This window comes from Mytilus trossulus, unplaced genomic scaffold (genome assembly GCF_036588685.1).
Source record: "Mytilus trossulus isolate FHL-02 unplaced genomic scaffold, PNRI_Mtr1.1.1.hap1 h1tg000730l__unscaffolded, whole genome shotgun sequence".
In the NCBI taxonomy this organism is placed as follows: domain Eukaryota; kingdom Metazoa; phylum Mollusca; class Bivalvia; order Mytilida; family Mytilidae; genus Mytilus; species Mytilus trossulus.
The window spans coordinates 1-21377 of NW_026963469.1; the positions used below are offsets into that span (position 1 = coordinate 1).

The 21377-nt window shown below is 38.6% G+C and overlaps 4 protein-coding genes and 4 pseudogenes across 4 annotated transcripts; all 8 read left to right on the forward strand.

Moving 5' to 3' along the window:
* The first annotated feature begins 8 nt into the window (after positions 1-8).
* LOC134702869 (cytochrome b-like) lies at positions 9-1048 on the forward strand (annotated as a pseudogene).
* Positions 1049-1050: 2 nt separating this feature from the next.
* LOC134702870 (cytochrome c oxidase subunit 2-like) lies at positions 1051-1779 on the forward strand. Its single transcript, XM_063563426.1, is given in 1 exon segment — positions 1051-1779. A coding segment is annotated over 1 exon segment (729 nt).
* Positions 1780-1996: 217 nt separating this feature from the next.
* LOC134702862 (NADH-ubiquinone oxidoreductase chain 1-like) lies at positions 1997-3154 on the forward strand (annotated as a pseudogene).
* Positions 3155-4520: 1366 nt separating this feature from the next.
* LOC134702866 (cytochrome c oxidase subunit 3-like) lies at positions 4521-5456 on the forward strand. The gene is given in 1 exon segment (XM_063563425.1): positions 4521-5456. A coding segment is annotated over 1 exon segment (936 nt).
* A 148-nt stretch (positions 5457-5604) lies between these two features.
* On the forward strand, positions 5605-6552 carry LOC134702864 (NADH-ubiquinone oxidoreductase chain 2-like). The gene is given in 1 exon segment (XM_063563424.1): positions 5605-6552. A coding segment is annotated over 1 exon segment (948 nt).
* Positions 6553-7668: 1116 nt separating this feature from the next.
* LOC134702867 (cytochrome c oxidase subunit 1-like) lies at positions 7669-8355 on the forward strand (annotated as a pseudogene).
* Positions 8356-9258: 903 nt separating this feature from the next.
* LOC134702868 (ATP synthase subunit a-like) lies at positions 9259-17733 on the forward strand (annotated as a pseudogene).
* Positions 17734-18404: 671 nt separating this feature from the next.
* Positions 18405-19712, forward strand: LOC134702863 (cytochrome b-like). The gene is given in 1 exon segment (XM_063563423.1): positions 18405-19712. A coding segment is annotated over 1 exon segment (1308 nt).
* Positions 19713-21377: the final 1665 nt, after the last annotated feature.

The window sequence follows — 21377 nt, forward strand, 5'->3', positions numbered from 1 at the left end:
GTGGAAAAAGGATGAATGTTGCGTAATATTCATGCAAATGGGTCCTCTATGTTTTTTATCTGTATTTATGCGCACATTGCTCGTGGGCTGTATTATGGGTCTTATTTAGATAAGACAGTGTGGTATTTTGGGGTTGCATTTGTTTTTGTTAACTATGGCGGAGGCTTTCCTCGGTTTACACTTTGCCTTGGGGGCAAATGTCATATTGGGGGCTACTGTTATTACTAATATACTTAGAGTGATCCCCGTAGTAGGAGAGAGTATGCTCCGCTATGTATGAGGGGGTTGGACCGTGTGTAATGCAACTCTAAAGCGGTTTTATACTTTACACTTTCTCTTACCGTTTGTGATAGTGGCGGTTGTTTTTTTACACCTGTTTTTTTTACATGAGAAAGGGAGTAATAACCCTTTGGGTATTGAAAGAGGTACTATGTGTGTGCCCTTCCACCCCTTCTATACTATTAAAGATCTTTTTGGTTATGTTTGCTTTAGGTTCTTTTTTATATATTTAGTGTGTGTGGATCCTGAGCTGTTAGGGAATCATTTAAACTATTGGCCTGCTAATCCTATAAAAACGCCAATCCATGTTCAGCCTGAGTGGTATTTTATGTTTGCTTATGCAATCCTTCGTTCAATTCCTCATAAAGCGGGGGGGGTATATGTTATGTTTTTGTCGATTGTAGTATTATACCTAATTCCTAGTCTTCACAGAGGTAAGTATCGAAGTTTATGTTTTTACCCGTTTAATCAAGTAGTGTTTTGAGTGTTGGTTGGTAGGTTTATTAGGTTAACATGGATTGGTGCTCGCCCAGTGCGGGAGCCTTATATCATTTTGGGGCAGTGTCTTTCAGTCATTTATTTCTCTAGGTTGTTATTAAACCCTCTTTCTTTGTGGGTGTGGGACAAGCTGCTTGAATACCCTAAATTCTGTAGGAGTCGTCCTGTAGACCTGAAATGGTTTAAGTTTTTAGCTTATTTCAAGTTATTAAAATTAGTAAATCGCGAAAGTAGCGCACGTGAGTGGGCTAATAAGTGTAGAAAAATATAAATATGTCTTTTTACGGGAGTCGATATTTTGGTGATATTGTCCATGGGGAACTAGGGAAAGACCTGTTCCGGTACCATGGTTTTGTGATGATAGTAGCAGTGGCTGTGTTGGTCTTTGTTATATATATAGGATGCGTAATCCTTCTTACTAAATTTTCTTATCGCCATTTCTTGAACCGTCAACGATTAGAATTTTGATGGACTATTGTGCCAATGTTGATGTTAGTAGGGTTGTGGTTTCCTTCTATAATTAACCTATATTATATAGAAGAAGTAAAACGGCCCCGGTGAAATTTTAAGGCGATTGGGAAACAATGGTACTGATCTTACGAATTTTGTCGCAATTTAGACACTCCAAGCTCTAGAGAAAGCGCTGAAAGAATTTCGTGTTATACAATTGATTCTTACATAGAAGACCAGCAGGAGACATTTAGAAAAGGAGGGTATCGTTTGTTGGATGTTGATAACCGGATGGTGGCTCCAGCAGATGTGCAAATAACTGCTTTTGTAAGAAGGTCTGATGTGCTCCATTCGTTTGCACTCCCTAAGTTACTAATTAAAGTAGATGCCATCCCAGGTCGAATTAATCGGCTTCCTATAAAAGCTTCCCAGTGTAGAATTATTTACGGGCAGTGTTCTGAAATTTGCGGGGTTAACCATAGATTTATACCGATTGTGATTGAGTTTATTCCTGAGAAATATTTTGTCATATGGTTGGAAGCTCTTAACTAAAATAAAAAATAAGCTAAAGCTTTTAAGAAGCGTTAAACTTTTAATTTAATGAACTTGTACAATGGGCAAGTAGCTTTTAGTGATAAGGTGGTCTAATATTAGGATATAGGGCTCATGCCCCTAAGGCGCCGTGAGTAGTGGCTCTTATCTTTGTGAGAGCTGGCAGAGCTAATGCGTTTGATTTAGGATCAATTCATAAGTATATATACTTGCTTTCATGGCACAAGCTGGCAGACCTAATGCATACGATTTAAGCTCGTCTTATAAGATATACTCTTGTTTGTGTGTGAATTACAAAGCTAAGCCCAGTCTCATTATGGTTAGTGTCGAGTGTCTATTTAAGACTCTAAGGAGAGTAGCTGTTTTCTTTGGAGCCTCTATCCTATTAAGCCTTTGTCAAGTGTCAGCGGACTCTTTTACTCCCTTGGGGTCGACTAAGGCTGCACTGGTGGACTGAGTAGGCGTGGTTGTTGGTGTTATCCCTTTTGTAGGGGTGCTTCTCGCTGTGGGCTTCTATACTTTGTTGGAACGTAAAATTTTGGCTATCATTATAATCCGAAAGGGTCCATCCAAGGTGAGTTATATAGGGATCTTGCAGCCTTTTAGTGACGCAGGTAAGTTGTTATGTAAAGAGTTTATTGTGCCTACACGTGCTAACGTAGGGCCCTTCATTTTGGCTCCTGCACTAATATTAACTATCAGTTTACTTGGATGGCTTTTATACCCGTATAAGTCGGCTGAAGTGTTTTATGTTTTCGGGGTGATTCTGTTTATAGTTATTACTAGAGTCAGGGTTTACGGGGTAATAATATCCGGATGGGCTTCTAACTCTAAATACTCTTTGCTAGGTGCAGTTCGTGCGATGGCGCAAAGAATTTCTTATGAGATCCCTATAGGATTTATCTTCTTTTGTGTGGTGCTGTGCTCGGGTGTGTTTATGTTTCAAGAAATTAGGGTGTTCCAACAAAGGTCCTTTTTTTTCTTTTTTCCTTTGTGCGTAGTTATAGTTGTCTGAATGCTGTGTATGCTAGCTGAAACTAATCGGGCGCCATTTGATTTTGTGGAAGGAGAGTCGGAATTAGTGTCAGGATACAACGTGGAGTACAGCGGAGGGGGGTTTGCAGTTATATTTATTGCGGAGTACTCTAGTATTCTTCTCAGAAGGGTTATAAGGGCGGCGATATTTTTCGGGGGAAATGAAGCGTTGATCGGGGTCTTTATGATGGCTTTTGCGGTCTTCTTTGTGGTTATTCGTGCTTCTTTACCTCGTTTACGTTATGATAAGTTAATGAGTTTGTGTTGGACTGTTCTTCTATGTGTCATACTTATGGCTAGTGTGTGTGTAGTAGTTCTAGTTAGGGTGTATGTAAGATAATATAAACTAGTATAATTCATTTACACTGAATGTGTCAGATAAAGTCTGTCTTACTTATGGTTAAAAGGTTGGCAATTAGACTTATTGCATTGATTATTATAAAAAACCTAAATATGAGTGTCATTGGGTTAAGCGTTCTAACTATTCTAAGTATGGGCGCCACAAGAGTCGCGATAGGGGGGGTAGAGTTGAACGGGTTGTACACCACAGACTTTGTAATAGGGTTAATGGTTACACTAACTCTATTTGTAGCAATTCTTTCCTACCTAAGGAGGGTTAAGATCCACCGGAAAGCAAGATTTAATTTAATAATTATCAGAATCAGCCTAATTTTAGTGATAAGATTCAGGGTGAGGAGGTTCTTTCTTTTTTTTTTTTTTTTTGAAAGTGTGCTAGCCCCTCTGTTGTTATTAATTGTAGGCTGAGGCTATCAGCCAGAGCGTTTACAGGCAGGGGGGTATATAGTAATCTATACGGTGTTCGGATCTCTTTTTTTCTTATGGGGGGTAAGAGAACTCTATATTAGAGGGTTGAGGAGGAGGATAAGTTCTGTGGTAAGGCTAGTAAAAAAAAGGGGAATGAGATTGTGATGGCTATACATTCTAGGGTTTCTTATCAAGCTACCAATATATCCATTTCACCTGTGACTACCTAAGGCTCACGTAGAGGCCCCAGTAGCCGGTTCGATGCTATTGGCCGGGGTGGTACTAAAATTAGGAGGGTACGGGCTGCTTCGATTTATAATAGTTATACAAATAAGGCTTAGAAGCGTTTTTTTTGTGCTGCTACTAGTGGTGAACTTGGCAGGAGGTGTCTACGCAGGATTAGCGTGTGTACGGCAAGTGGACCTAAAATGTTTGGTAGCATATTCCTCTGTAGCGCATATGAGGCTTGTGCTATTAGGAGTGCTTAGCAACACGGTATTAGGGGTAGTGGGGGCCATTATTATTATGATCGGGCATGGGTTGTGTTCATCAGGTTTGTTCAGGTATGTGAATGCTATCTATAAGATGAGGCACTCGCGTCTGCTAGTAATAAATAAAGGGGGCTTGTTAGTCTGCCCAAGTCTAGTCTTAATGTGTTTCCTGTTAAGATCAAGCAACATAGCAGCCCCTCCTAGTCTAAACTTATTTGGGGAAATCCTCGTTTTCGGCGTGGGAGGGTGAATAAGTGGAGTGTTCCTGCTTATCCTGGGTCTGATAAGCTTTATTAGGGCATGTTTTAGACTATACCTATATGGAAGTTGTTGTCACGGAAGGGGGTGTCACACAGGGAGTCCTTAAACTTGAGAAGAGTTTGTGATGTTTTTGTTCTGGCGGCTCATTGGATACCGCTGAACTTTATGTTTATGTTTATACCCTAAACAATGAATCGTAATCCTTATTCTCGTTACTATGTACCAGGTCCAAGTCCGTGGCCCTTTTTTGTGGCTATCTCGGCAAACGGAATAGCGGTAGGGTTAATTTTGTGACTGCATCGAACTCCCAGATTTCTATTAATAGGAATGAGGTTGGGGTGTATACTATTGAGAACTTTTAGATGATGGCGAGACTTAATTCGTGAGGGAGATATTGGGTTTCATACTCGCTTCGTAATCAAGAGATTTCGTGATGGAGTTGCCCTTTTTATTCTGTCTGAAGTAATGTTCTTCTTTTCTTTTTTTTGGACTTTCTTCCATAATGCCTTAAGACCCTCGTGTGAACTAGGGATGCGATGACCCCCTCCAGGGATCCGCACGCCAAACCCGTCGTCGACAAGGCTGTTCGAGACAGGTCTTTTAATTAGGAGGGGGTTATTCGTAACTCAAGCCCATAAGAGAATGCGTTTGAAGGATTATGATGTTGGGCCATTTATTGGCCTAGTGGTAACAATTTTATGTGGGACTGTGTTCTTCCTAGTGCAACTTCGAGAATACTACTGAAACTCATACACTATTGCAGATAGGGTGTATGGAAGAGTGTTTTATTTACTAACTGGGTTTCATGGAATGCACGTAGTTGTGGGGACTCTTTGACTAATGGTGAGGTTAGTCCGACTATGGCGTGGGGAGTTTTCCAGTCAACGGCACTTTGGTTTTGAGGCTTGCATTTGGTACTGACACTTCGTAGATGTGGTATGGGTAGCATTATGATGTTTAGTATATGTGTGGTTTGGAGGATGGTTATACATGTGGTGGTTCAAAATATGAGACGGGGACGTCTATACGTTTAAGTACCCAGACGCAAAGCCTTCGTGGTATGCGTACATTCAAGAAGAGCATGCTCCGTCCTGATATAAGATTCCTGACCATTTAAAAGGTTAAAAATAGGAGTCATACAGACTAGTTAAACAGTTTTGATTTGAAATCAAGTACCAAAGCGATTCCAAGCGCTTACTAGTCTGAGTAAAGTAGTCTAATTAAGGACAGAAGACCTATGATTTTCAAGTGTTATAAGTAACCTTTACTTGAAATGGTAAGCTTTGTGGTAAGACCTATAAAATTAGTGAGATTAGGGGTAATATTGATCGGGACAATTCTTAGGGTTAGAAGAGAAGAGATAGTAGGGGTGTGACTCGGTTTAGAGCTAAATCTGTATGGATTTCTTGTAATTATAAACCCTGATGGTCACTATAGTCCTGAGCCCTGTGTAAAATATTTTGTGGTACAAAGAACGGGGTCAATTCTGATACTAGTGGGTTTTGTAACCTTGATAGAGCAGCACGTAGTGAGAGGGCTGGTGATAAGGGGGGCGGGTACAGTGTTAAAATCTGGCGTTTTCCCGCTACATTCGTGGGTCCCTTCAATTATTAAGAACAGCAGATGGTTAGCAAGAGGGTTAATATTAACTTGGCAAAAAGTCGCCCCCCTTGTCTTTTTATCAATAATTATACCCTCTAAGGGGTTGTGAGTAGTAATTGTATTGATAGCTGGAATTGGGGCAGTAGGGGGCCTTAACCAGAATTCAGTACGAGTAATAAGCGCGTACTCGTCGTTTGTGCATACATCATGAATGCTGTTAGGGCTCACATGGTCAAGAGTAGTCTTTGTAGGGTATTTTGCAGTTTACTCGCTGTCGGTAGGGCTGTTTTTTTATGGGTGCTCAATAATAAACAAAACAAGAATGGGCGGTCAGATTAGTAGAGCCGCGAGGGGTATAGGGTTACTGATACTGATGGGGATGCCTCCTTTCCTTGGCTTTCTAGCGAAAGTATTGGTGTTTCTAATGAGAGGAAGGGCTGTAATCGTGGCTTGTATTATAGGTTCAGTAATCAGGCTAAAATTCTACATTGACTTTTTTTATAGGATAGTAATAAAAAGGTTAGTAGACAAAAACAAAGCAGAATTCAAGATTATGTGGAGGATAGTGATCGGGGCTAACCTAGCAGGGGGGGCATTGATCTTGGTGAGATTTATTTAGAAACTGCTTTTAGGCCAGGGGCGTTTTGATTTCGGCTCAAAAAGAGTGGGTAAAACCACAAAAGTATGATAAAAAGGTAATTTAAAATAAAATATTTTGTTTCAAACATAACTATAGGTAGTTGTTACCTCCTTTTTGTAGAATGGTACTTTAAAAAAAAGGATTGGTTTGCATCTAATTATTAAGCCTAGGTTTTCATTCTTAAGTGAGGAAGTTAATTAACATAATAGGGCTGCTAACTTTGTTATAAATGGCTTGTACCATTTTTCCTTATAAAAAAGTAGTTTAATTTAAGAACGATAGGTTGTGGGGCTATTAGTGGTGTCAACCCTTTTTTAGCTAGATATAGTTTAAAATAAAATATTGGCTTTGGGAGCTAAAGACACTTCCATAAGTTTTCTAGAAGAATGGTTATGGGGTTAAGAGTTGCGTTTGTCTGCATTGTGTCTTTTTTGTTTACGGGGTTATTTATGCTACTAAGGGAAAAGCGGGGTCTAGACCGAGAAAAGTGCAGTCCATATGAGTGTGGATTTGAGCCTATTGGAAGAGCTCGGAGGCCCTTTTCTATCCGATTCTTTCTAGTAGCAGTTTTGTTCGTCGTGTTTGATGTAGAGGTAGTGCTGTTAATACCTTTTGCCTACATGTTCTTTTACGGTAAGAGAGTGTTAGGGATTTTGTCCTCAAGGGGTTTCCTTCTTATCTTGTTTGGGGGTCTCTACCACGAATATCGTGAGGGGTCTTTGGAATGAGTAGGTTAATACTAGAAGTGGCATTTATGCGAAACGAATTTTGATGAGAGGTGATTGTAAGAGGCTTACTTTTGCTGTTGGAAGTGTATTGTGTGTACCTGTGGTTTTCACGTCGAGAGTGCTTCTTAAGGAAGTATGGGACCAATGAAAGTTCTCAAGGATCTAATAGAAGGTTTGAAAAGGCATATCTTACTATAGCGTATAGGGAAAAAAATATTAAGAGGCTAAAATCTAGTGCGGCTCTAAGGGCTAATAAGGCTAGATGATTGGCTTCTAAGTAAGGATAAATAAAATGATAAAAATACTAAAAAAGGAAGAAGTAGGGGGTTATGGAGAAGTGGAGTCCTGGTGACGTCGATGGCTGTGATCAACAAATCACAAAGATATTGGAACCCTTTATCTGTATAGCGGAGTCTGAGGAGGGTTGTTTGGAGCAAGGTTGAGGTTAATGATCCGAATGCAACTGGGGCATCCTGGAGCAGTGTTCTTAAAAAGAGATTGATTCTATAATGTGGTGGTTACAACGCATGCCTTAATAATAATTTTTTTTGCTGTGATACCTATCTTAATTGGAGCTTTCGGTAATTGGTTGATTCCTCTGCTAGTAGGAGGTAAAGATATAATTTACCCGCGAATAAACAACTTAAGTTATTGACTATCTCCTAATGCACTATATTTACTAATACTGTCCTTTAGAACGGATAAAGGAGTTGGTGCTGGATGAACTATTTACCCCCCTTTATCTGTGTACCCCTATCATAGGGGCCCTAGGATGGATGTTCTTATTGTGTCACTACATCTAGCTGGGCTCAGCTCTCTAGTGGGGGCTATTAACTTTGCTAGGACCAATAAAAATATGCCAGTGTTAGAAATGAAAGGAGAACGAGCGGAGCTTTATGTTTTAAGGATTAGAGTTACTGCAGTTCTTTTAATTATTTCAATTCCGGTTCTAGGAGGGGGCATCACAATAATCTTGTTTGACCGAAACTTTAACACAACTTTTTTCGATCCCGCAGGAGGGGGGGACCCCGTTTTGTTCCAACATTTGTTTTGATTTTTTGGGCATCCGGAAGTGTATATTCTTATTCTACCTGCCTTTGGTGTGATATCAAAAGTAATTATGCATTGCTCTGGAAAAGAAGCGGTTTTTGGTCTAATTGGGATAGTATACGCAATAATCGGAATTGGAGGGTTAGGGTGTATGGTGTGGGCTCACCACATGTTTACCGTAGGTCTTAATGTTGATACTCGAGGCTATTTTTCTACCGCAACTATAGTAATCGCTGTTCCAACAGGGGTGAAAGTATTCAGATGACTGGCAACTATAGCAGGAAGAAAATTCAAAATAAAGCCTGCCGCCTACTGAAGTACTGGGTTTCTGTTTTTATTCACCGTGGGAGGGCTAACAGGGGTCTTACTGTCTAGGGCTTCTATGGATGTGTCTCTACACGACACATATTATGTGGTGGCTCATTTCCATTATGTGCTAAGAATAGGGGCGGTGTTTGGGGTGTTCTGTGGTCTTAACCATTGGTTGCCAAATTTTGTTGGAGTATGCTTTAATAAGAAATGGAGGAAAGCCCATTTTATAGCAATATTTTTTGGGGTAAATACTACCTTCTTTCCTCAGCATTTCTTAGGCCTAAGAGGAATGCCTCGACGGTATATAGACTACGCTGATATTTATGCTCACTGACATTGGGTGTCTTCTTATGGGTCCGCTGTGTCTTTTGGGTCTCTAATATATTTTAAGTTCCTTCTATGAGAGGCTCTAGTAAGCCAGCGAGGGGTTGTATTTAGTGGGGGTTTATGTGGTGAAATAGACTGAGCAGGTACCCGAGACCTTTATCCAGGAAGGAAGCATGTTTATAGCCAATTGCCATTTGTGTGAACTAACCCTTATAACACGTGTATCACTTATATTTATAAGAAATCGCGTAATCAATAATTTAAAGTCATGTTAATAGATGTTTTTTCTAGATTTGATGCTCACAGCTATAACTTAATTTGGTTGTCTATGCCGTTATGGTTGCTGTCTTCTATAGTGCCAATAACCGTGCTATTTAGAGACGTGTACACTAAGGGTAGAAGTACGAGCTCTTTTCGGAGTTTGGTGCTATCCTTTACTTATTCGATGATTCGATTGAACGGAAAGGGACTAAAGCTATCTGGGTTTCCTCTAGTAATAAGGGGTCTGTTCATGATAATTCTGATACTAAATCTGTCTGGAAACTTTCCATTCTTTTTCCCTGTAAGAGGGCAGTTTGTGTTCGGGTTCTCCTTTGCTTTGTCTATTTGAACTTGTTTAGTTTTATCTAGTCTTTTATGCAGATTTGAGCAGGGGTTGATGAGTCTCGTTCCAACAGGTTGCCCGTTAATCCTTGTGCCTTTTATAGTAGTGGTTGAGCTAATTAGTGGCATACTTCGCCCTTTAACATTAGTTTTACGTCTGACACTAAATCTGGGAGCTGGTAAAGTAATTCTAACTATATGCAGGAGAGAGTTAGTAGTTAGCTGGTTAAATAGCAGAAGGCTGCTTACAGGAGTTGGGGGTATTAAAGGGTTAATAATGGGCGGAGGTGTTTTTGGAGCCGCTGAAGTTGCAATCGCGTGTATTCAGTGTTATATTTTTTGTGTCTTATTGTGTCTCTATACGGAGGATCATAGAAGGTAGGTAGTTTTAAAAGCTTTGCTGAAGCGACGGCCTTGTAAGTCGTAGAAAACTATGTGTTTTAAAGCTATGATTTGAATAAAATTCCTAGGAGTTTTCTTAATAAGTATAGGCTGTTTTGTAATCTTCCGTATAAACAAACACCTTTTGTGTTTATTTGTAGGGCTTGAAATAATAAGACTAGGCTTATTGTTTGTAACCCATGTGTTTCTAATAAATCAGTTTTGGTTAATTTTACTAATTCTATGTTTAGCTGTTTGCGAAGCCAGAATTTGCTTGGCCCTTCTGGTTATGGTGATGCGACTATGCGGAGACGATTTGATGTCAAGGTTACTAAGAGATGGCTCGTAAAAATAGTATCATACAATTAAAAAGTAACTTAGGGTTACTTTTACTGATTCTGATTGGATACTTATTTATTCTTAGAGGGAGGACCTTTGGAAAAGCTTATTTATTGGAAGTTACTGTTTGAGAGAGTAATTGTCTCTCATTTAGCTTCAGAGTTCTACTAGATAGCGTAAGAATAGTCTTTGTTGGGACGGTTTTGGTAATTAGAGGAAGTGTAGCAACCTACTGCAAGTGGTATATAGCTGGAGAGCCATACTACAAGCGGTTTATGGGATTAGTATGGTTGTTTGTGCTGTCTATAGTGTTTATAATCTTAGTTCCTAATTTAGTAATACTTTTAATTGGTTGAGACGGGCTAGGGCTCACCTCATTCCTATTAGTGGCTTATTACCAGAACAATAAGAGGTTATCTGCGGCTATGTTGACAGCTTTGACTAATCGAATTGGGGATGTTTTTGTACTTTTTAGAGTTTCTATTTTTTTAAGAGAAGGGGGGTGGTTAATTTATATATACCACCCAGTGCAGACATGGGTTAATTTAGGGTTTGTGGTAGTTCTTGCAGGTATAACTAAAAGCGCACAAATGCCGTTTTGCGCATGGCTACCTGCTGCCATGGCGGCACCCACACCGGTCTCCTCTTTGGTGCATTCTTCGACATTGGTGACAGCTGGGGTTTATTTGATTCTTCGCTCTTTTTATATTATCAGAGCTAATCCCTTTGTGACTCAAATACTTATAGTCTTAAGACTATTTACTCTAATATTAGCGGGGTCAAGGGCTGTGTGTTTGCGTTTGACCTAAAAAAGGTAATCGCACTCTCGACTTTGAGGCAGTTAAGGTTAATAATATTCTCGATTTCAATCCTTCTTCCGTCTGTAGCTTTTTTTCATTTAGTAACCCATGCGGTATTTAAAGCTTTGTTGTTTCTAGGCGCAGGGGGTGTTATTCATAGAAACCAAAGAATCCAAGATATCCGGGGGTTAAGAAGCTTGTGGCAAGGATTACCGGTAAGAATGGGTGCAATAACGGTTGCAATTGTGTCCTTGAGAGGGGCCCCGTTTATAAGAGGGTTTTTCTCTAAAGACCTAATAATTGAGCTAAGAATGATAGACAGAAGAATAACTTATGGGTGCTATTTATTAGAGCTAACAGGTTTAATCTTCACTTCTTTTTATAGGGCACGGATTGTATTTAGAGTAATACTTGGGTCTAATTACGTTAATAGCAGAAGTTTGCGGATTAATGAGCACTTAAATATACAAACTCCTTTTCTTAGCCTGTATATTGGGGCTATTATCTTAGGAGGGGTATTAGGGAGGAAAATAGAGAGGTTTGGGTTTGTAGTAGTTCTTGAGAAATATGAGAGAGTCAGAGTATTTCTTATTCCCTTTGTAGGGTTAATTTTGTGATGAGGAGTGCTTAGAAAATTAGGGTCTAAGCCTTGGTCGTCAGCCAAACTATTAAGATTCTTTTTGAGAATGTGGCTCATAGAGAGGCTAACCTCCCACCCCAGAAAAATGGCCTTCTTTAAGGGGTCCAGGATGGTAGCTCAAAGTCTGGATCAAGGTTGACTAGAGCTATTGGGCCCTCAAGGTGCCCATAAGGGACTAGGTCAACTCAGCTGTTTGAATGAAATTGTTCAGAAAAATTATTTTACCTACCAGCTGGTAGTATGAGGGCTGGTGGTAGCGGGGGGCGTAAGCTTAATTATGTTTATATAATGAGAGTTATAGTCATATGTGTAATTTTGATGGCTGTGTTTTCGATTGTCTTAATTGCCAAGCAACCTATTTCTTTAGGGCTAGTGCTATTGAGGGGGTCTATAATTGCATGTGTGGAGGTTGCACTGGAGGTTAGAAGGTTGTTAGGGTTCTTATTGTTCCTAACTTACGTTAGGGGTGTAATAGTCCTGTTCTTGTATGTTTTAAGGATCTACCCCAATGAAGTGTATCGTTTTAATCTAGAGTTTATGGTTCTCGTCAGAAGGTGTTGTGCCAGAGCGGTCCTTATGGGTCTTATGAATTACGAGTACAGAGAAATTAGCGGGTCTTTGTTTCTAAGTTTCATGGCTGAAAGAAGCGGGTTAAGGTTATATATCCTAATAGCTGGTGTGTTACTGTTTGTAATATTAGTGGTGTCGTATTTGTGCATAAAAACCATGGTGCCTTTACGAAGAGTAAAATAAACCTAAAATAGAAGATACAGTAGCTTAATTAAAGCGTCTCATTGAAAATGAGGAAGATGGATACTTTAGTACCTTGTGTCAAATCTGTAGGAGGGTTTGATTATGGCCCTAAATTTATGGGCAAAATGCTTCTCATGATTCTAAATGCGGGCTTGAACAAATTAAGTGCAAGTTCAACATCAGTGGGGAAAATTGGTTAATAAAGGAAACTTTAACCCAGCTTTTTGACAAATTCGGGGTCAATTGATGAATGCCAGCAGCCGCGGTTAGATTCAGTTCGAATATAAATTTAAGCGGATTGGTTAGAGTCAATGTTGTGTTATAAAACTATAAAAAAACTATAGGTGCAGTGTAATGTTAACGGTTTTTTGTGGTTATATTCCTAAAGTTTTAGTGAGCTTCTAACGAATCTATGAAGTGAAACCAGGATTAGATACCCTGTTATCCATAGTTTAAAACAAAAGTTCCTCTTAACTAAACATTTGGTTGTCAAAGAGAAATAAATAGGCGGTGTCTGAGATAGAAAACAGGGGATCCTGGGTGTTAAAGGATAACCCACCTACATTTGAGCCTTGTCTTATTAGTGCGTGTGTATGGTTGTTTACTCTAATATGGTGAGTGTCCGGGTAAAATTTTTGGTTATTACTGAAGCTAACTCTTATTTTACTTGCTGAGTTCGGTAAGGTAAGTTACTTTTAGTTAGGTGCAGCTACTAGAATTGGCTATATGCCCATGTAGCACAACTTCAAAAATAATTCAGATTGACATGCAGCTTATGACAAGGTTAATCTGGGATACAGATGTAACTTAAGCAATAATTCAAAGATTGAGCTACTAAAAGGTAGCTCAACTAAGTAGACAAATAAGATAAGAAAACTTGCCTTTGAAGAAGGACTTGTAAGTAAGGGTTAAAAATAAAATTACCCTGAATACAATCAGATGAGTACTAATCGCCCGTCGCTCGCGGGGAAACCTGTGAAAAGTCGTAACAAGGTAGCAGTAACGGAAGTTGCTGCTAGGCTATAATATGCATATATAGTAAATAATATTATATTTGCCTTCCAAGCAAAAGTTCTAATGAAATTAGTGTATGCTGGCCAAATAGTTTAAGCTAAAACGTTGAGCTGTTAATTCAAAATCGCAGTAATTTGCTTTGGCTTGCTTAAGTAGTTTAGGGAAAACATAAGATTTTCATTCTTAAGTCAGATAGTATTTCTCTTAAGTTGTGCTTAGTAGTTAATGTTAATATAACTGAGAACTGCAAATTCTCCATAGTCTAGTTAGGCCTAAGCTTAGTGCCACGTGGGGGATGATCCAGTTGCTTTGATGAAGCAAAGTTCAAAAGTAGTTTTTTGGCACTTAGAACTTCGAAGCGTTATAAAGAAAAATTGTAGTAAGTAGGGCTTTGATTCCTAAAGAAAAAGTTAATCTTCTTCTTCATAAATAAGTTAAAAGTAGTTAATATATAACTTAGAATTGTCAGTTCTAGATTCCTCTTACTGAGGCTTTTTATAATTTATCTTTTTTAAAGAGACGTGCATAATTGTTTTGTGAAAAGTGCACTTGAATTAAAATAGTATAAATAAATTTTAGTACCTTTTGCATAAGGGTTTTTCAAGACAAGTTTAAGAATTTAATTTTCCCGAATAAAAGAGAGTTATTTTTTTGAGTTAAGAAATCGTGGCAGAGATTTAATTAAACTAAAGAATAGCGGCTAGATACTATTCGCGCTTTTAGATATCTGGTTGGCTTAAAAAGATGTGTAAGCATTTTCCTTAACTATTTAAGGGGTAAAATTTTTTGGGTTAAGCTGAAAAATACTAAAATTGATGTTAAAAAAAAATTGGGTTTCTATAGGCTTTAAACTGGCTATTAGATATTAGTGTATTTTAACTAAAACCAGATGGGGAAAAAAGATTAATTGGGTTATTCATTTACTTTAAAATAAGCCTATGGTTGTAGGACCAGTGACTATGATAAAAACGAGTAAAAATATTATTTATTTGGTATTACTATTTTGTTTTACCTTAAAAAACTAAAGGCTAAATAAAAGTTTTTAAACGAATTCGGCAAACTAAACTTCTCGACTGTTTAACAAAAACATTTCCTTTTGATGTAAGTAAAAGGTAGTCCCTGCCCAGTGCAACTAGAGTAATGTTTGTTGTAAACGGCGGCGTTAACGTGAGCGTCCTAAGGTAGCGCGATAATTTGCCTTTCAATTGAAGGATGGTATGAAAGGGTTAACGAAGAAGGTGCTGTGTCTGAAAATTTAATTTAAACTAACTTTAAGGTGAAGAGGCCTTTATGTAAAAGAAGGACGACAAGACCCTATGAAGCTTTATCTTAATTGGAGTTTTTGGCTCTTATACGATTTTGATGGGAGATCAGTGAAAATAAGTCTTTCACTATTATATAAATCTAACTCGTATTTCCTAACTTTATATGTGTGGCTAGCTACTCTAGGGATAACAGCGCAATTTCTCCCGAAAGATGGTATTGGAGGGGAAGATTGCGACCTCGATGTTGGCTTTAGATATCCTAGAGGCGTAGAAGCTTCTAATGGTGGGTCTGTTCGCCCTTTAAAATCTAACATGAGCTGAGTTCAGAACGGCGTGAGCTAGTTCAGTTTCTATCCTCTTTTAAAAATGAGCTAATTTTGTACGAAAGGACTTTTTCGCTAAAGCAACGCTTTGCCCTGGCTCTGTCATTGCTTAAATAATGCTACGCAATAAACTGATTAGTTTATAAAAAGGGTTGCCTTTTATGAAGCTGAAGGCCAATTAGTGGCGGTAGGGCGTGTCGTTGGTTCTTGTTAAAATTAGTATTGCTATTTTATTAAAAAATAGGGTTAAAACGGGTTGCAAATTAGGTAAAAAATAAAACAGTCTATTAATGCAGCCAAAAAGCAGCAATCACCCACCTAAAGAATAAAACAAGGGTTCTAAAAAGGCGGTGTGTAATGGATTTGTGCTAGTAACAGACAAAAAAAAACCAAACACTGTGGAAACCCTTAAGAATGAGGTTTTATAGTGTACCGCATTTCCTGTTACCGGCCGGTACAGTGACCGCAAGGCCTGTTCTCCTGTCCTTTTACACGGAAACCCTGTTGCTGATGCATGTAAAAAGCCCTTAGTTAAGATAACTTATAAGTCAAAGTAAAACTTAATTTTACTTGACATTGTGTATTTTATTGAAAATCTAGTTGCGAATGCCCATACCTGTCCAAACTTGTTTTAGATTATGCTTTACAACCTGTTGTAGATAAGGTTTTGAACCCTTTACAGTGAGTAAGCATTTTTCAGAGTCATGTGAGACTTAACCTAATTAGTGGTAGAAAAAAACAAACTTAAACCTAAATTCTAAAGCTATTTGCTTCCTGTGGTTAATTGTAAACTGCAGGAGAAATGGATCTAAGGTGTTAATTTTTTTCGTTTGCCCTAATTTTGGTTGCTCATGTGATTTTTTGGGGTTTGAAAACTAGACTATCTGTATCTTAAAATCAAAAAATAAATAGAAATCAAGTCATATGAAAGTTCCCAAAGCGTAATTCATGGGTCACTTAAAGTCTAAGCAAAAAAGTAAATCAAAAATAAAATAAAATCAAAATGACACACTAATGCCTGGGGGGGCTGATCTGGAGGGGAGGAAATAGGAAAGCAGGTTAAATAGAGGTGACAAAAATGTGGTGTGCAGCAACAAAATGAAGCTAAATAAAATTGTGAAACGTAGAAGCGTGAGCTTGTAAACAAGGTTGTGAGCGTCTTAAAAAGTAAGTGTTAACAATAGTATGTAATATTAACACGCCTAAAAGGGGGTTAGGTGGGTTATAAACTTACAAAGACTACAAGTGATGAAGTTTATGTCTGGTCCTGAGGTCCCTTTTAAGTGAGTTAGTTTCGTATAAAAGGTTTTTAAGCAAAGCAATGTTCTGTCACAGATCTGAGTGCTATAGACAATATTGTATAGGGCCTTTTTATGTAAATAAACGTGGCGTTAGGCTGTTAAATGTGCTGGTTATAGGATGGTTACATAGCAATAATTACTATATTTGCCTTCTGGGCAAAAATTTTAATGAAATTAGTGTACGCTGGGTGAATAAATTAAGCTAGAATGTTGAGCTGTTAATTGAAAATCCCAGTAATTTGCTTAGGGTATAAGATTCTTATTCTCAAGCCAGATAGCCTGTCTCTTAAGTTGTGTTTAGTTGCTAATGTTAATATAACTGAGAGCTACAAATTCTTCCTAGCTTAGTTGTACGTGGGGGGATGGCCCAGTTGCTTTGATGAAGCTAAGCTCAAAAGTAGTTTATTGCTCTGAGGTGTTATAAAGAAGTATTATAGTACGTAGGACTTTGATTCCTAAAGAAAAAGTTAAAGCTTTTCTTTATAAACAATTTAAGAGGAGTTAATTAGTTTTAGGCTCATCTCACTGAGGTTTTTTAGAATTTATCTTTCTAAAGAAATGCACACGATTGCCTCATAAAAAGCTTACTTGAAGTAAAGTGGGGCAAATAAATTTTAGTACTTCTTGCATAAGGGTAAAGCGAAGAGGCCTGTGTGTAAAAGAAGAGCAACAAGACCCTGCGAAGCTTTATTTTAATTGAAGTTTTTGGGTTTGTTAACCCAAAAGCTTATGCATAGCTTTAAGGTCTCTTTTAAGCGAGCGAGTTTTTAGCTAAAGCAATACTTTGTGACGGATCTGTAATGACATAAATAATATTGTATAATAGGCTGATTAACTTATAAAAAGGGTTCTTTTTATGTAAATGAGTGTGTTGCTTAGTGATAGATTGTTGAATGTGTTGGGCACTAGAGAGGCTGTATGAGAGTGGCTTAGGCAGGGGTTTGCTGCAAAAAAAGGCTTACTGTTAAGGGGTGTGTGAGATGGTTTTTTTTCATATAAAAACTGAGTGTTTAGAATAGACGTTGGAGGAGGGGACTTATGTCAGGGCGGAGGGGGTGACACTGTTAGGGTGCTCCCATTACCTGAAACTATTTCAGCTGTTGGAGATGCTGTTGTGAATGGTGTCGCTGAAGTTGTTCCTGATAATCAGGAGGAAGGGGGCCCCCATGCTGAGGGTGGCTATGTTCCTTTAGAAGAACAAATAGCTGTTGTGGAGCCTGAAGTCCCAGCTAATGTCTGTCAGCCAGTCGAGCAGAGAAATGTGGTTGTAAGTGAAGAAGACAGTGTTCCTGATGTTAGTAAAGACGGGGTCAGTAGTTATTAATGCTCATAGTTAAAGTTTATTGGTGTATTAATAGTTATAATTTATTAAAATAATCCATAAGATAAGCAAAATTACAGTTAATTCGTTTATTGTTAGGCTGTTATGGTCTATTTAAAAACTGGTCAATACGGGTCTCCTTACACCTAATTAACTTGGTTTTAGTGTATGCTTGAAAGGCTACAAAGCCTTTGCGGGGAGTAAGCATTCTTCAGGACCACATGAGATTCAACCTAATTATTGGCAGAGAAAGTGGTGAATTTGACCCTTAAATTCTAAGTTACTTGGGCTCTATAGCTAATTGTAAGCTGTAGGATAATGGGGATTTGAGACGTTTATTTCCTCATTTACCCCAGCTCTGGTTGCTCATGTGGTTTTCGGTTCGAAAACGAGGCGTGTATCTTAAAAATAAAAAAATTTTTGAAGCGTAAGTTGTTGGTCGCTTTAAGTCTAATTAAAAATAAAGTAAAAATGGAGCAAAAACAAAGTTGGACACTTAACACTTTGGGTGTCTTCAGAGGTGTAAAAAGGGGGGTCCAAGCTTATGTGTACTCATAAAAAAATGCGGTGTGCGGGGGGTTTGTGCCTGTATATATAACAAAAATTCATGAGGTGGCCGAGGAAGAGGTGGTGAGCTGTAAACTCATAAACAAGGTGTAGGCCTTTCTTATGAGATGGTTGGTAACAATACTGTGAATAATATTAACACGCCTAAGAGGGTTGGTCCGTGACGAAGTACTAATAAGTTGGTGAAGATTATGAATGACAGGTTCTATGATTTGCCTTGTCCTGTAAACTTAAACGCTTGGTGAAGGTTTGGCTCTATACTAGGCTTGTGCCTAATTATCCAACTTCTAAGGGGTCTTTTATTGTCAACTCATTATACTGCTCATGAAGACATGGCATTCGATTCTGTAGTACATATTATGCGTAATGTGGAAAAAGGATGAATGTTGCGTAATATTCATGCAAATGGGTCCTCTATGTTTTTTATCTGTATTTATGCGCACATTGCTCGTGGGCTGTATTATGGGTCTTATTTAGATAAGACAGTGTGGTATTTTGGGGTGCATTTGTTTTTGTTAACTATGGCGGAGGCTTTCCTCGGTTACACTTTGCCTTGGGGGCAAATGTCATATTGGGGGGCTACTGTTATTACTAATATACTTAGAGTGATCCCCGTAGTAGGAGAGAGTATGCTCCGCTATGTATGAGGGGGTTGGACCGTGTGTAATGCAACTCTAAAGCGGTTTTATACTTTACACTTTCTCTTACCGTTTGTGATAGTGGCGGTTGTTTTTTTACACCTGTTTTTTTTACATGAGAAAGGGAGTAATAACCCTTTGGGTATTGAAAGAGGTACTATGTGTGTGCCCTTCCACCCCTTCTATACTATTAAAGATCTTTTTGGTTATGTTTGCTTTAGGTTCTTTTTTATATATTTAGTGTGTGTGGATCCTGAGCTGTTAGGGAATCATTTAAACTATTGGCCTGCTAATCCTATAAAAACGCCAATCCATGTTCAGCCTGAGTGGTATTTTATGTTTGCTTATGCAATCCTTCGTTCAATTCCTCATAAAGCGGGGGGGGTATATGTTATGTTTTTGTCGATTGTAGTATTATACCTAATTCCTAGTCTTCACAGAGGTAAGTATCGAAGTTTATGTTTTTACCCGTTTAATCAAGTAGTGTTTTGAGTGTTGGTTGGTAGGTTTATTAGGTTAACATGGATTGGTGCTCGCCCAGTGCGGGAGCCTTATATCATTTTGGGGCAGTGTCTTTCAGTCATTTATTTCTCTAGGTTGTTATTAAACCCTCTTTCTTTGTGGGTGTGGGACAAGCTGCTTGAATACCCTAAATTCTGTAGGAGTCGTCCTGTAGACCTGAAATGGTTTAAGTTTTTAGCTTATTTCAAGTTATTAAAATTAGTAAATCGCGAAAGTAGCGCACGTGAGTGGGCTAATAAGTGTAGAAAAATATAAATATGTCTTTTTACGGGAGTCGATATTTTGGTGATATTGTCCATGGGGAACTAGGGAAAGACCTGTTCCGGTACCATGGTTTTGTGATGATAGTAGCAGTGGCTGTGTTGGTCTTTGTTATATATATAGGATGCGTAATCCTTCTTACTAAATTTTCTTATCGCCATTTCTTGAACCGTCAACGATTAGAATTTTGATGGACTATTGTGCCAATGTTGATGTTAGTAGGGTTGTGGTTTCCTTCTATAATTAACCTATATTATATAGAAGAAGTAAAACGGCCCCGGTGAAATTTTAAGGCGATTGGGAAACAATGGTACTGATCTTACGAATTTTGTCGCAATTTAGACACTCCAAGCTCTAGAGAAAGCGCTGAAAGAATTTCGTGTTATACAATTGATTCTTACATAGAAGACCAGCAGGAGACATTTAGAAAAGGAGGGTATCGTTTGTTGGATGTTGATAACCGGATGGTGGCTCCAGCAGATGTGCAAATAACTGCTTTTGTAAGAAGGTCTGATGTGCTCCATTCGTTTGCACTCCCTAAGTTACTAATTAAAGTAGATGCCATCCCAGGTCGAATTAATCGGCTTCCTATAAAAGCTTCCCAGTGTAGAATTATTTACGGGCAGTGTTCTGAAATTTGCGGGGTTAACCATAGATTTATACCGATTGTGATTGAGTTTATTCCTGAGAAATATTTTGTCATATGGTTGGAAGCTCTTAACTAAAATAAAAAATAAGCTAAAGCTTTTAAGAAGCGTTAAACTTTTAATTTAATGAACTTGTACAATGGGCAAGTAGCTTTTAGTGATAAGGTGGTCTAATATTAGGATATAGGGCTCATGCCCCTAAGGCGCCGTGAGTAGTGGCTCTTATCTTTGTGAGAGCTGGCAGAGCTAATGCGTTTGATTTAGGATCAATTCATAAGTATATATACTTGCTTTCATGGCACAAGCTGGCAGACCTAATGCATACGATTTAAGCTCGTCTTATAAGATATACTCTTGTTTGTGTGTGAATTACAAAGCTAAGCCCAGTCTCATTATGGTTAGTGTCGAGTGTCTATTTAAGACTCTAAGGAGAGTAGCTGTTTTCTTTGGAGCCTCTATCCTATTAAGCCTTTGTCAAGTGTCAGCGGACTCTTTTACTCCCTTGGGGTCGACTAAGGCTGCACTGGTGGACTGAGTAGGCGTGGTTGTTGGTGTTATCCCTTTTGTAGGGGTGCTTCTCGCTGTGGGCTTCTATACTTTGTTGGAACGTAAAATTTTGGCTATCATTATAATCCGAAAGGGTCCATCCAAGGTGAGTTATATAGGGATCTTGCAGCCTTTTAGTGACGCAGGTAAGTTGTTATGTAAAGAGTTTATTGTGCCTACACGTGCTAACGTAGGGCCCTTCATTTTGGCTCCTGCACTAATATTAACTATCAGTTTACTTGGATGGCTTTTATACCCGTATAAGTCGGCTGAAGTGTTTTATGTTTTCGGGGTGATTCTGTTTATAGTTATTACTAGAGTCAGGGTTTACGGGGTAATAATATCCGGATGGGCTTCTAACTCTAAATACTCTTTGCTAGGTGCAGTTCGTGCGATGGCGCAAAGAATTTCTTATGAGATCCCTATAGGATTTATCTTCTTTTGTGTGGTGCTGTGCTCGGGTGTG